Source organism: Danio aesculapii, chromosome 12 (genome assembly GCF_903798145.1).
Source record: "Danio aesculapii chromosome 12, fDanAes4.1, whole genome shotgun sequence".
NCBI classification, from domain to species: domain Eukaryota; kingdom Metazoa; phylum Chordata; class Actinopteri; order Cypriniformes; family Danionidae; genus Danio; species Danio aesculapii.
This window is the reverse complement of record NC_079446.1, coordinates 13,964,319-13,978,606: the sequence shown is the minus strand read 5'-3', so window position 1 is coordinate 13,978,606 and position 14,288 is coordinate 13,964,319. Positions and strand designations below refer to the sequence as shown.

Genomic DNA, 14,288 nt, shown 5'->3' with positions numbered 1-14,288 from the left:
TAGTAAAATATTATTTACTGTCATCATGGCAAAGACAAAATAAATCTGTTATTAGAAATGAGTTATTAAAGCTATTATGTTTAGAAATGTGTTGTAAAAATCTTCTCTCCATTAAACAGAAACTGTGGAAAAAAAACAAAAAAAACAGGTGGGCTAATAATTCAGGGGGGCTGTATAATAATAGCTGTATTTACTCTGGAGTCTGGCTATTTGTTGCTTCAACACTTTCTTGATACACATTGGTGGGTATTTCCTTTCTATCTTGTTATGAACACAGCCAACCAATCACAGTGGACTGGGTCATTGGACCAATAACTGGAGATTAGCATCACGTAAAGGAGGGGTTAATGTAATAAATGTTTTTTTTTCTTTTACCTTGGAGACCCCCAAAACCAATCTACGACCTTTTATAATGCGTATTTGTTTTTTTAAATGTAGGTGAAGTGTCTAGTTTAATGTTTTAAGTTTAAGTTATGTTTTGATATTCATTCATTCATTTTCTTTTCAGTTTAGTACCCTTATTGATCTGAGGTCGCTACAGTGGAATAAACCGCCAACTTATCCAGCATATGTTTTACACTTTGCTCATCAGTGTTTGGACTCTCAGTAGTGATTATGAACCACACTGAACTGAGCTGAGCTAAACTGAACTGAACTTAAACACTGAAAACGGAACTGAACCTGTTTCAATTTACTATGATCTTCTATGTAAAGCTGCTTTGACACAATCTACATTGTAAAAGCGCTATACAATTGAAGGTGAATTGAATTGAACTGAATTGAACACTTCAAATGCCCCAGCCGCAACCCAACACTGGAAAACATTTACTCACACTCTTTTACACACATACACTATGGCCAATTAGCTTATTCAATCAATCTATAGTGCATGTCTTTGGACTGTGGGGGAAACCGGCACACCCGGAGGAAACCCACACAAACACGGAGAGAACATGCAAACTCCACACAAAAAAGCCAACTGACCCGGCCAAGGCTCAAAGTAGTGACCCTCTTGCTGTGAGGTGATTGTGCTAGCCACTGCACCATGACGCCCTAAGTTTCTAATTGTTAAAAACATATTAAAGCTAAATTATGTGAAATAATGAAAACTGCACATTTGTAAATCCGTGTAAATGTGCAGATTTCAGCTTTAACATTACATATTTAATAAACATCTAAAACAACAAGTACTTTTTTTTTTCATTTTTCAGACAAGTGTTGGCTGTATTGGAAAGACTACATCTTGGCTTTCTTACATATTGAAATATCGGAAGACTTCTATCCAAAAAGTGCAATTTGTTCAGCTTATTTGCAGGATAAAGAAGATATTTTAAAACTTATACAAATACCTGATTACATACTGGGCAAGCTTGTGGTTCATTTAACATGGTTGGATGACAGGATACTATAGTTTAAGCTGAAGGGAAGTTTCATCATTCTGGATGATGTTTATGTCTATGTTTATGCCTATCAGTATTTTATAATTCAAATTCCCTATTACAAAACAGAGTCATTCATTATACTATCATTATACTATATATAATATCACTGTATGCAGCAAATACCTATTTTAGCATAATGTTAGCTTAGCATAATAATGTAATGCATTCTGGCAAACAGAAAGTATTAATAAATGTGATGTTTGATAAACAAATTTCGGGAGGAGCACGCGCAGAAGTTTCAGTATCAAATACGTCATTGACAATTATTCTATTATCCAATCAGTTCTTGACCAAACCCCTATATATACCAAAGCTGTCTTACCTGCAGCATCTTACGACTTTAGCATCCAAACTTCGACGCAGAATGTCTGAGATTAATCTCTTCGCAGAGGACGACGCCTTCCTTGCCGAGGCTCCTCTGAGATCTCCCGCCGGTACCCAAAGCTCCGTAGCCCCGCAGAGCGCATCAGCTCAGCCCGCGGCTCCACCTCGAGGCCGCCGTTCAGCCAGAATCACGGCTGTCCGATCAAGACGGGGCTCACCATCTCCATCTCCCAGAAGGCAATCCTCTCCAGCCTCATCATTTGCCTCAGCCATGTCCTCCGTCCCAGCCACAGGGATAAACACCGTCTCCGACCTCCGCCAAGCATTGGCCAGCGCAGGCGTCACCGTTCCGCGCCGAACCACCAAGGCGGACCTCCTGGCTATGTATAACGCCTTGCAATCCGGAGCACCACTTCCTTCCATCACTCCACCTTCCAAAGCCACGAAAAAATCCGGCCAGGTCCAAAAGTCTCCATACCAGCGTCCGGATCGAAACCAGTCTTCCAGACCCGGACGCAGCAGCAGGCCGTCAGCGAGTCTGGGGAGAGCCCAAGGTCCAGAGGACGTAGGATCTCAATCCCCGGAAGTGGGACTCCACGCCGGCTCTGGACTCGTTCCTTCGAGCCGCCAGTATAGCGTGAGCTTGCCTCCGCTAGCGGCACCAGAAGCTCATCCTCAAATATATCCTTGGCCCGCAGCCCCCCCTTCAAACTCAAGCGCAGGGTCGCTACAGGAAGCACAGGCCCAAATTCACATCCTGCCTCCCCATTCCTCCCAAGCTCCCGCGAGCAGTGCGAGCGCGAGGCCGCCTCAGCTCCCAGCTCAAAACCCAGCTCCTCTAATTCCTCCTCTTCTTCCCCAGGTTTTCTCAGGCCCCGACGCAAGTTCCAGCGCGAGGCCACCTCCGCTGATGTCACTAACGTCGGCAGCCCCTCCTCTCTTCTCTTTTCCTCCCACTGGTGATCCTAGGGCCAGCAGCAGCGCGAGCATGCCTCCGCAAGCGGCCCTAGCTTACAACTTTCCTTCAGGCCCCGACGCAAGTTCCAGCGTGAGGCCGCCTCCGCTGATGTCACTAACGTCGGCAGCCCCTCCTCTCTTCTCTTTTCCTCCCACCGGTGATCCTAGGGTCAGCAGCGCGAGCATGCCTCCGCAAGCGGCCCTAGCTTACAACTTTCCTCCAGGCCCCGACGCAAGTTCCAGCGTGAGGCCGCCTCCGCTGACGTCACTAACGTCGGAAGCCCCTCCCCTTTTCTCTTTCCCTCCCACCGGTGATCCTAGGGCCAGCAGTAGCGCGAGCATGCCTCCGCAAGCGGCTCTAGCCTCCAACATCCCACAGCCACTTCTTCACACTAAGTCTTTTTCTCTGTCCACAGCCACGCCTCTACCTGTTCCACCCAACGCCCTCGCCCTGGATCCTCCACCCGTCTCCAACACCATCAGGAGCCAAATCCTGTCAGGTTCGGATGTTGATCTTTTTTCTCTCCTCTCACCCATTTCACCCACATCGGCAGACCGCCAGATAGATTGCGGCCAATTTTCAGTAACCTTAAAAAACACAGCTAACATTCAGTCACGCATCTTATCATTCGCAGACTTCACAATAGCATTTTCAAGATATACAGACGTCATTTGTTCTGTCTATCCCCACAGGAGGCGTGAGCTCAATGATTATCTCGCGATAGTCGCTGAGCTCGCGCTCTCATACGGAGGCTCTCATTTCTATACATACCACCGCCTTTTCTCCGCTAAATGCGCCATTCGCATTTCACAATGGAACCAGACCCCATTCTGGGGAGCCATAGACACAGATCTCCATAATAAAGTCTTTCTCGGTTGCCGCAGTATATCTTGCGCGGTCTGTCGATCCACCACCCACCACACAGAATCATGCCCATTCATAAATCCCATCCCTCCTCCCCTCCCCGACCCAGCCCAGCCCAGATCTACCAGTTACGTCCCTTCAAACCCAAATATTCCACCCCTTTTTTCTGATCACAGCTCTTCTGTCCCAGCCTCCGCCAGCCCGTGCACCGGCTTCAATAGCGGCAGGTGCTGGAGACAGAAATGTCGTTTTTTGCATGTTTGCAATTTCTGCGGCGGCGCTCACGCCCGCACAGTATGTCCAGTGAGAAAATCTGTAAATAAAAATACCAGAAAGTACCTATCGACTCCTGTGAATGTTTCTCGCCTAAAATCGGAACTGCTCAAACATCCCGATCCCAAATTCACCGAATTTCTATTAACGGGTCTGTCTTCAGGTTTTCATCCAGGTGTCATTAGCCTACCCACCCGTAGTTTTATTTGTCCAAATCTTCAGTCCGCTCTCGCCGAACCCGACGTCGTCGACCGTCTAATCAAAAAAGAAGTAGACGAAAATTTCATGATGGGTCCTTTCTCCGCACCTCCTTTCAGAGTTTATCGCGTCAGTCCTATTGGCATCGCCACTAGGAAATTCTCCGATAAAAAACGCTTAATAATCGACCTCTCCTCCCCGCATAACTCTCCGTTTCCTAGTATCAACAGTCTCATCCCTCTGGAAGAGTACTCAATGATTTATCATGACATCGACCAAGCTATTTCATTAATTAAAATCGCGGGTCGCGGCGCATGGATGGCTAAAGTCGACATAACGTCCGCCTTTAAAGTCATGCCCATCCACCCTGACTTTTGGCACCTTTTCGGCATTCTTTGGCGAAAAAATTATTATTTTTCCGTCCGCCTAACCTTTGGTTGCAGAAGTAGTCCAAAGATTTTCGATACGCTGTCGGAAGCAATCTGCTGGATCCTTTCCAATAACTACGAAATCCCGCATCTAATACATCTACTAGATGATTTCCTAATCATCTCACCACCAGACGCTATACCAGCCGCGCACCTTTTGACAGTTCAGAAGGTTTTCGCTGAACTCGGGATTCCCCTCGCCGAGGAAAAAAACCGCCGGTCCAAGCACTTCAATCGAATTCTTGGGCATCAAATTAGACTCCAATAAATTCCAAGCGTCCCTACCAAAGGAAAAAATTGATCGAACGATCCTGGTAGCTTCCTCCCTATTAGACAGTCCCCTCTGTTCTAAGCGTGAGCTATTATCAATTCTCGGCCATTTGAATTTCGCAATGCGCATAATTCCCCAAGGCCGCTCGTTTATTTCTCATCTCTTATTTCTCGCGTCCTCAGCTCACGGTCTAGAGGATATTATATCCATCGATGACAATAGCCTAAACGAACTCCGTTTATGGATATTATTCCTTAAACAATGGAACGGTCTCTCCTTCTTTTACAGCGACCTAATATCCTCCCCAGCAGACATTAATTTATTCACCGACGCCGCCCCGTCAATCGGATTCGGAGGCTACTATCAAGGACGCTGGTTCGCGTCCACTTGGCCGCCCCAGCTATTAGACCTGCCGCAACCACTAAAATCATCGGCGCTATTCGAGCTCTACCCACTAGTCGTCGCTGCATCCCTATGGGGTAAAGAATGGTCCTCTTCCCGCATCATAATTCACTGTGACAATGAAGCAACCGTTCACTGTATAAATAAAGGCCGTTCAAATTCGCTAGCACTAATTCCCCTACTAAGACGCCTAACTTGGATCTCAGCATGTGACCAGTTTATTTTAACTGCAAATCACATTTCTGGGTCCAAAAATCAAATTGCTGACTCTCTCTCTCGTTTTGCCTTCCAGAAATTCAGACATTTGGCACCAGAGGCGGATCAGTTTCCAATCCAAGTCCCTCCTTATTCAGAGCTGATATTCCCATAGATCATCCTTTAAAAAACCTGCTTGGAGCCTCTCTCGACTTTATCCTTCAGGCAGTGGCTCCTAGAACCCTGCAGTCATATTTAACAGCATGGAAAAGCTTTAAAACATTCCATGCATGTTATAACATACTGTTTCCTGATTTTTCTCTACTTTCCATTTCATCTTACATATCCTACCTCACAATTATCAAAAAACTCCAGATCAATTCCATTAAAGGCTATTTGAGTGGAATTCAATTTTTCCACAAACTAATTTACGGCTCCCCTGCACCTCACATAGCTAATTCGCAAACAACTCTTCTCTTGAAAGGCATACAGAGAACCCACCCCACACGTCATGACACCCGACAACCCATAACACTGAAAACACTCACTAAATGCATATCCACTCTTCGCAAAGGATACGAATCAATCCACACAGCACGTACTCTCGACGCCATGTTTATTTTAGCCTTCTTCGGATTTTTAAGGTGTTCAGAACTCACCATTACATCAGGGTTCAACCCAAACATTCATCCCACCATATCCGATCTAGTAACGCTGGATAACGAAACCATTTCTTTCCTCATTAAACAAAGCAAAACTGATCAAGCAAAAAGAGGCCATTACATTTACATTTTCAACCTTCAATCACCTATCCATCCATACCAAACACTGCTAGCATTTTCACATATCAGGAGATCACAAGCCACTTCCCTTTCAGACCCCCTTTTTACAGACGATAGCAATCGCCCAGTCACTCGTTTCTGGTTCCAGAAGCATCTTAAATGCGTCCTAATTAAGTCGGGCTTTCCAGCTGACAATTTCTCCAGCCATTCCTTCAGAATAGGCGCAGCCACCACTGCAGCACAAAATGGTCTATCAGAGCAGCAGATCCAAACACTCGGACGCTGGTCCTCACAGGCCTTTAAGTGCTACATTCGAGCCGACCGCTCTCACATTAGAAAAGCCCATCAAACCCTTATTCAAAACACATTCCTTCATTGACACGACACTTCCTTCGAAATACACTTTGCATAATATATTTTAATAACGCTAATACAGCATCTGCATAACCGTTCCAACAGGAGATGCACACCTCATTATTATGCACCACTGCAAGCGCAGAGACTGCTCCCACGGGAGACGTACACCTTTTTATGCACCACCGCTAGCGCGGTGACCGCTCCTACGGGAGACGTACACCTTTATAATTATGCACCACCGCAAGTGCGGTGACAGCACCCACGGGAGACGTACATCTTATGCACCACTGCAAGTGCAGTGACCGCTCCCTCGGGAGACACACACCTCATTATTATGCACCACTGCTAGTACAGTGACCGCTCCTACGGGAGACGTACACCTTTATATATTATGCACCACTGTATGTGCAGTGACCGCTCCCATGGGAGACGTACACCTCATTATGCACCACTGCAAGCGCAGTGACCGCTCCTACGGGAGACGTACACCTTTATAAATTATGCACCACTGCAAGTGCAGTGACCGCTCCCATGGGAGACGTACACCTCATTATGCACCACTGCAAGCGCAGTGACCGCTCCTACGGGAGACGTACACTTTATAATTACGCACCACTGCAAGTGCAGTGACAGCTCCCACGGGAGACGTACACCTCATTATCATGCACCACTGCTAGTGCAGTGACCGCTCCTACGGGAGACGTACACCTTTACAAAATTTTGCACCACTGCAAGTGCAGTGACCGCTCCCATGGGAGACGTACACCTCATTATGCACCACTGCAAGCGCAGTGACCGCTCCTACGGGAGACGTACACCTTATAATTATGCACCACTGCAAGCGCAGTGACAGCTCCCATGGGAGACGTACACCTTATCATGCACCACTGCAAGCGCAGTGACAGCTCCCTCGGGAGACGTACACCTTAATTATGCACCACTGCAAGTGCAGTGACAGCTCCCATGGGAGAAGTACACCTTACCACCACTGCCAGCGCAGTGACCGCTCCTATGGGAGACGCCCGTCTCCCGTGGGAGCGACGACTCCTGCTGGAGACACTTAACGCATCACCATCAATACAGTTACTGCCTCCTCCCGAGACACACACCTTGCAAAGCACAACCATCAGCTTAACAGCACCCCTCCAAATTTTAAAGATCAGCTAATTTTGGGGGGCTCACCCACTTGTCTGGCTGCTGTCCTGTAACAAAATAAGCAATTTTTGGGGAGCGTTCTGGGGCCGGGCTAGATACTTCGCTCGAATCCCTATTCCTCTTTGTTTCCTGATAAGAGGAATGACTCGAGTTTAGGTGTCTTCCCCGAGCTCAGAGCCCTCTCCCCGGACAGCACGCCAAATACGCTTTATTCTGAAACTGTTGCAAGTGTGAACTCGTGAAGTGATGTTTGATAAACAAATTTCGGGAGGAGCACGCGCAGAAGTTTCAGTATCAAATACGTCATTGACAATTATTCTATTATCCAATCAGTTCTTGACCAAACCCCTATATATACCAAAGCTGTCTTACCTGCAGCATCTTACGACTTTAGCATCCCTCCACCACCCCGTCACCTCACCTCTTAAGCATTACTATCCCGGGGGGAGCGTTCTGGGGCCGGGCTAGATACTTCGCTCGAATCCCTATTCCTCTTTGTTTCCTGATAAGAGGAATGACTCGAGTTTAGGTGTCTTCCCCGAGCTCAGAGCCCTCTCCCCGGACAGCACGCCAAATACGCTTTATTCTGAAACTGTTGCAAGTGTGAACTCGTGAAATATGTAGATAAGTACACAAAATTTTGTCCTCAAGTACCACCAGTAAATTTACAATCTAAGAACTCATGTCAGAAAGAATTGAAAAAATTAACTTAAATTTACTGAAACTTTGGCTTTACTGATTATTTTAAAAATACATTTAAAAAAAGATTGCTATACACTAATACATATGCCACTGATGAACAGCCTCTGAAATTGCAGGTGTGTCTTTAAAAATGTTTGTATGTATGTATGTATGTATGTATGTATGTATGTATGTATGAATGTATTTGTTCATTCGTTCGTTCACTCGTTCATACTTTCAAAAGCCCAAATAGTTGTAAGGAACACCTGGCCTGTCAAGTGTGCCAAAGCTTTTCACTGCTGGTTTCTCACTCTTCTTGCTCATTTGACACAGTGGTGTATCAAAATGGTCTTTTGGGTACACAATGTGCACTTACATCAAGTCATGCTGATCTCAATGGTAAGTCTTTCAAAATTACTTGACCTCCATGTTGCACTTTATTTCAGTTTTCATTTTATCTTAGATGACTGCAATAAAATAAATAAATAAATAAATACAAGTCAAAAGGTCCAAGAAATGAAAGCCTGGGGAATTTAACTCACGCGTTTTATGTCTTTTCCAAACGTCTCGCTGAAGCTGGTTCCCAAAATTTCAAACTGAACATGCGAATTTGATCCATTTTCCATGAAGTCCATAATCCCAGTGAGGCCAGTTATATGACCCTGTGGAAACAAGATTGTCTGAATCAATACACAATAAAGTGACAGTAAAAAGAACCCAGCCAGATCAAAGTGCAGTGTGCTTTACCTTTTTATACATCAAATTTTGCCAATTACAAATTTAAACCTTCAGGTTTCCTTGGGCTTGGTAATTGAAAAGGACTCATAGCCTGGGGCCACTGGGAAAGAGGTTTGGTTCAGTTGGCATTATCAGCTTTTACCAGCAATACATATAAAACTTTATATAATTTTACTCATAAAAAAAAAACCCTACTGTTAAAGAAGCAGATGCACAAAAGTCTGACAGACAGAACAAGTTATTGTATGTATGTATGTATGTATGTATGTATGTATATATATATATATATATATATATATATATATATATATATATATATTTACTCAACAGATCTATCTGGTTCCTAAATCTAATATTCTGCGAATAACAGCGCTCATCCAACCTCTTCAATCTTCACCCTTGTAAATTACTCCCCCCACATACAGCAACAAGCAGAGGACACTCTACAGTTGACAAATATTGCAGCTGTTGGACAACATAATGTACCTTTGAGGCTTTTTAGTCTTTTCTAGAGAATGTAGTTGTTTAGACTGGAACTATGCAGTTTATTTATAAGGATAGTTCCTATTTTAAATATTTATAATTTCTGAGAGACAGTGCATCGGCAGCCATTAGCAGTCTTTGAGCAGACCAAAGATGGTTGACATTGTCCATTCACAAGATGGCGAAAGAGACCGCATAATAAGCCTTTAAATGAGGAAAAACCCAGCATAGTTTTAAACTACAGCTGATCAAATCATTATAAAATGGGCAAGTGACATTCTAAGCTGATTTCTCTCTTTTGTATGCTGTAGCGCTGTATTTATGTGTTGAGTGTGAGATGGGACTTACATATTAGGAATGTATATATTTTGTGTTGGCCACTCTTTGTTTAATCCTGAGTTAAGTTTTGGTTGGCCATCTGTTTCTAATGAGTCTCCTGTTTTTTCGACTGCAGACTAGTTCAGTAAACAGAAAGAAAGAAGAAATGCCTGCATGTGTTTAGCATTTTTCCTTCTCTCAAGCACAACAGTTATCTGGTTGTGATTGCGTTGCTTTGACTTTTTCGGGGTTAATTATTGTGATATCCTGATTGTAACAGATAAATGCTGGGAAATGTCTCTAGACTGATGGCATTTCATGTATTTCAGCCTTATAGTTTTAAAATGTCAGCAAAATCACCTGTTTTGTCATCACTTTAGATATTACGCCAGAGAATCCTTCAAATACTAGCTCTAAAGTCACGTTTGTGAAGTAGCAATGGTTTCTGCTGTTCTGACTTCAGTTCTGAAGTCAGAATGAATGGTGGAATAAAGTAGTTCCTCATATCAAAGGGTTTTGACACACAATTATGCCGTCGAAATGTTGTATAAAAGCAATATCACACAATATATATATATAAATTAGGTCCCGAGTTTCATTTTATAGGTAAAGATAGGGTTATTAGCTAGTAAATAAAATATATATATTTTTAATAAAAGTCACTTTAGACAATTATTTGTTTTTTTAACAAGGCAGATTTTCTTTTGAGTCAAAACCAGCTAAATCCACTTGTGCTTTATTTTTTGCAAAAACTTCTAAATCCACCTACTGGGACAAGACGGTGCAATTAGCTGTAAATCACTAAAGATGCAATTAGAAATTATTTTACAAAACATAAAACACATTACACAAACCACCTAAAATTAAAAACGCATAAATCTGTTAAGTAAGTGGCAAGTAACTGTCAAGTAAGTGTCAAGTAAGTGGTTCATCAGTGTAAAAACATTGTGAAACATCAATATCTGTGCATTGTCCATTAATATAAAAGCTTATCAGACGTGTAGGTAATATGTAGTATTACAAATAATGTGTAGTTTTATACATTTTATTTATCTTTTTAAAAATAGCTTACATTAGCAATTAAAACACAATGTAGGCCTACTGGGCAAAAAGGGGATGTCTCTCAGACATTTTTAGAAGCTGTCATTCATTCATTCTCACCATACTCAAGGTCTTGGTTTCTATTTGGTCTCTTATTTATCCTCATAGCATCCAATGCGGAATAATAGAAAGGCATCTTAACTTCGTATTTTGTAAAACGGTGTTGCTGTTTAATGTCGGACTCATTCAAAGTAGTGTCACTGCCCCAAAAAATGTTATGAATACATGGTACACTTCCGTCTGCAGATTGTGTTTTCTTTTTCTTGTAATGCACAGAGTTTTGAGGTAAGGGATGTTTTCATTTGCCATTCACTGACAGTTGGACAGGCTCATCCAGTTAATCAAACTCCATCTTTTAAAATTGAAATTGTAAGCGGAATAAAACAGTCTCATAAAAGCCAGCTTATCAGTGCACTGTTACATTGGAAACATATGATTCGATTTGCGTCTTCTGATTGGTTCTCGGGATAAAAGCAAGTGGCGTTTAGAGGCTTTTGCCAACAAACTGTTATTTCTGAATGTGCTGACGCTGCAATTTAGGTGATTTGAAGCAAAAATATTTGTTGAACGTGGTACGGTAGTAAACCATTCACTCAATGTTATTAGCTCATTTTTGGCAGAAGTGGAGTTTAGCGGCTTTTTCAAACAATCATCAAACTGTGAATTCAATATCACACTCGTTGCAGTGCGATATGGCTGTACATCGGCACTGCTGGGGCACTAAGGCACTCGGCCTGATATGTCTAATAACTGGGTAATATGCAGATATTATTCCAATGTGATCAATAACTTAAATTACTGAAATATTGATGTAAAATAAAGCAAATCATAAATACTAATGTAAATAGTAGCATTAATTATAATCCTTTACAGAACGTGATTACCTTTTTATAATGAAATTAATCAAATATCTGGGCCACCAGTTTATGGTGGTGGCGGTTGCTCAACTTGCAAAGCATCACCATGAAAAGCATACAGCTTTGACAAATCTTTTGACTGTAGAGGGTGGTGGAAGTTTCAGAGACAAATCTATCCATGGTGTGTACCTCTCAGGGTCGATTAGAGGCTTTCTGCAGTTCTGTGTGGTTCATACAACGTTAAAAGGGCGTGAAATTGAGGAACACACACTAGACCAGTCACTGCTCCCGAGAGCTCACCGAGACATGAGCTCGTAAGATGAGGCATCAGCTGCGGCAGCCACCGCACCGACAATTGTGTAGCTTTCACTAGCCCCTAAGAGAGCTCTGTGTGAGGACAACCAACAGCTTTCTTGGCTTGACCGCTGTGCATGTGTTCAAGAGAAATGTGATTGCGGGAGTGAGAGAGGAAGGCAGGAAACAACCTAGATGAAAGCAATTTACATTTCAAAAGCCATATGTCTGGGACTAGATGCAAAGCAAAGGAAACTATCATCTTGTCACAGCTACTTTTATTTAACTACTCGCTTCCTTGTCACTCCTAGTCTTGCATGCTAGATGCGATTTCAACTGCCCAACAGTTTGACAAGCGGTATAAGTCTCTCTTGATGTCACACAAATCGTACCTTCTGGATCGTCTCCAGCATGGACCAGCCTCCATTCCATGGCTTGGTGGACTTCCTGATGCAGTTGAGACTGGCCATGCTGTGCCATTTCCGGTCTTCTAATTTCCGGTAGAATGCGTTGGCTAACATCAACACGCTGTCATAAAGGTACAGATTGGACACCTGAAATTAAAATAATCCAAAAAATATATACAGTTTAGTGATGCTCCACTGATGATAATAAAGATGTAATGTTGGCACAGTTACAACAGGCACAGGTGAAGTAAAATAGCATTTTACTTGAAGGGGGTGTTCATAAGACATGAAACATTTGACAACTCTGATTAAGTGTCATTAGCTTAGTTATGTCATTTTAAATGCAAATATGACATTGTTGGAGATGTCTTTGTCATGAAAACTTTATATAAACAAATAACACAACCTGTCAGTGTCTTTGAGATGACAACCTGACACAATCAAGATAATATAAACTGTCATAAACATGATTGTCATGAGGCCATTATGGTTTTGTCATATTTTTCTCAGAGTAAAAGTGTAGACACTGACCATTTTTTTAAACTAACAAAATAATTAATAACTAATGACATTTAATGGCAAATTGAATTTGTACCACTGTAGTTGAAGTCAAAAAAATAATAACGACACTGTTACAAAATTCATGACAGTTGTAATGGACTCATGGCAATGATATTTATGACAGGTTAGACTGTAAAATGTGATTAGTTGACTTTTGAACAAGAAAAGAAAGACACAATCAATCTGTCGGACATAGCACAGTGCTCATTCCGTAAAGGCACAGCTAAACAGATGTGTATACAGTCATGATTTGAACGTGCCTAATGTTGGAGCACATCTGATCATTTCTGGATAATTTCAGCAGCGGGGGCGTAGTAGCTGAAAGTGGATTCACCCTCGCTTTGACTGAACTTTTGGAATATCTAATTTACTTGATCCTAAATATCTGAGTGATCTGTTAGGTTTGTCAGTGAGCATATCTGTATTGAGGTCCTAGGTCATTTAGTGATTTACAGTATAGACAAGTAATAATACTTTAAAATCTATTTTGAATATAACTGGGAGCCAGTGTAAAGACCTGAGGACAGGTGTAATGTGCTCTAATTTTCTGGTTTTGATCAAAATCCTGGAAGTAGTGGTTTGGATAAGCTGCAAGTGTCTAACTGTCTTTTTGGGAAGGCCAGTGAGGAGTCCATTATAGTAATCCACGCTGCTGGTGATACTAGGTTCCCCTTCGGATGGGGAACTCCAATGCTATGTGGAAACTTCCACTATGGGGATTTCGTCAGAAACCAATCATCTGAAAGAGTATAAAAACGGGCCAATGAAATGCCAATGAGTTGGTGGCGTCAGCGTGCACAGCTGGCATCAATGACAATCAGTCATTCTATAAAGGCGCAGCCAGTGCCATGCTCGACATCCTTTCACTTTCAGAGCCTTTCATGAAGCTTCTGAGAGAGTCTTTGAGGGTATCTCCAACCTGTGTCTACAGAGATCGAGAAGCAGCTTCTCCCGTTCCAGAGCACGTATACGCAGTGGCAGATGGTCGAGCTGGGTTTTGCTCCCTTGCCTGGCGTCCTTTGGGTCTGGTTCTTCAAGTGCAGTTTGTGTATAGGAAAAAAGCTTTCCTAAAAGAGCAACACGGTCGTGCAGCGCGTCTTTTTCAAGACATCACTTTGACCCTGCGTTTCTGGATGCGATGGTTTCCTATCCCCGGATGATGGGCACGAGCAAAGCGTTTCATGTCTGGGGGTCCAGCA

The 14,288-nt window shown here is 42.9% G+C and overlaps 1 protein-coding gene across 1 annotated transcript in view; it reads right to left on the bottom strand.

The window, feature by feature from the left end:
- Positions 1–14,288, bottom strand: part of grid1b (glutamate receptor, ionotropic, delta 1b) — a 744,708-nt gene that overhangs the window by 57,627 nt on the left and 672,793 nt on the right. Inside the window, 2 exon segments of the mRNA XM_056469382.1 lie at positions 8,873–8,992; positions 12,514–12,675. Coding sequence (XP_056325357.1) covers positions 8,873–8,992; positions 12,514–12,675 — 282 coding nt within the window.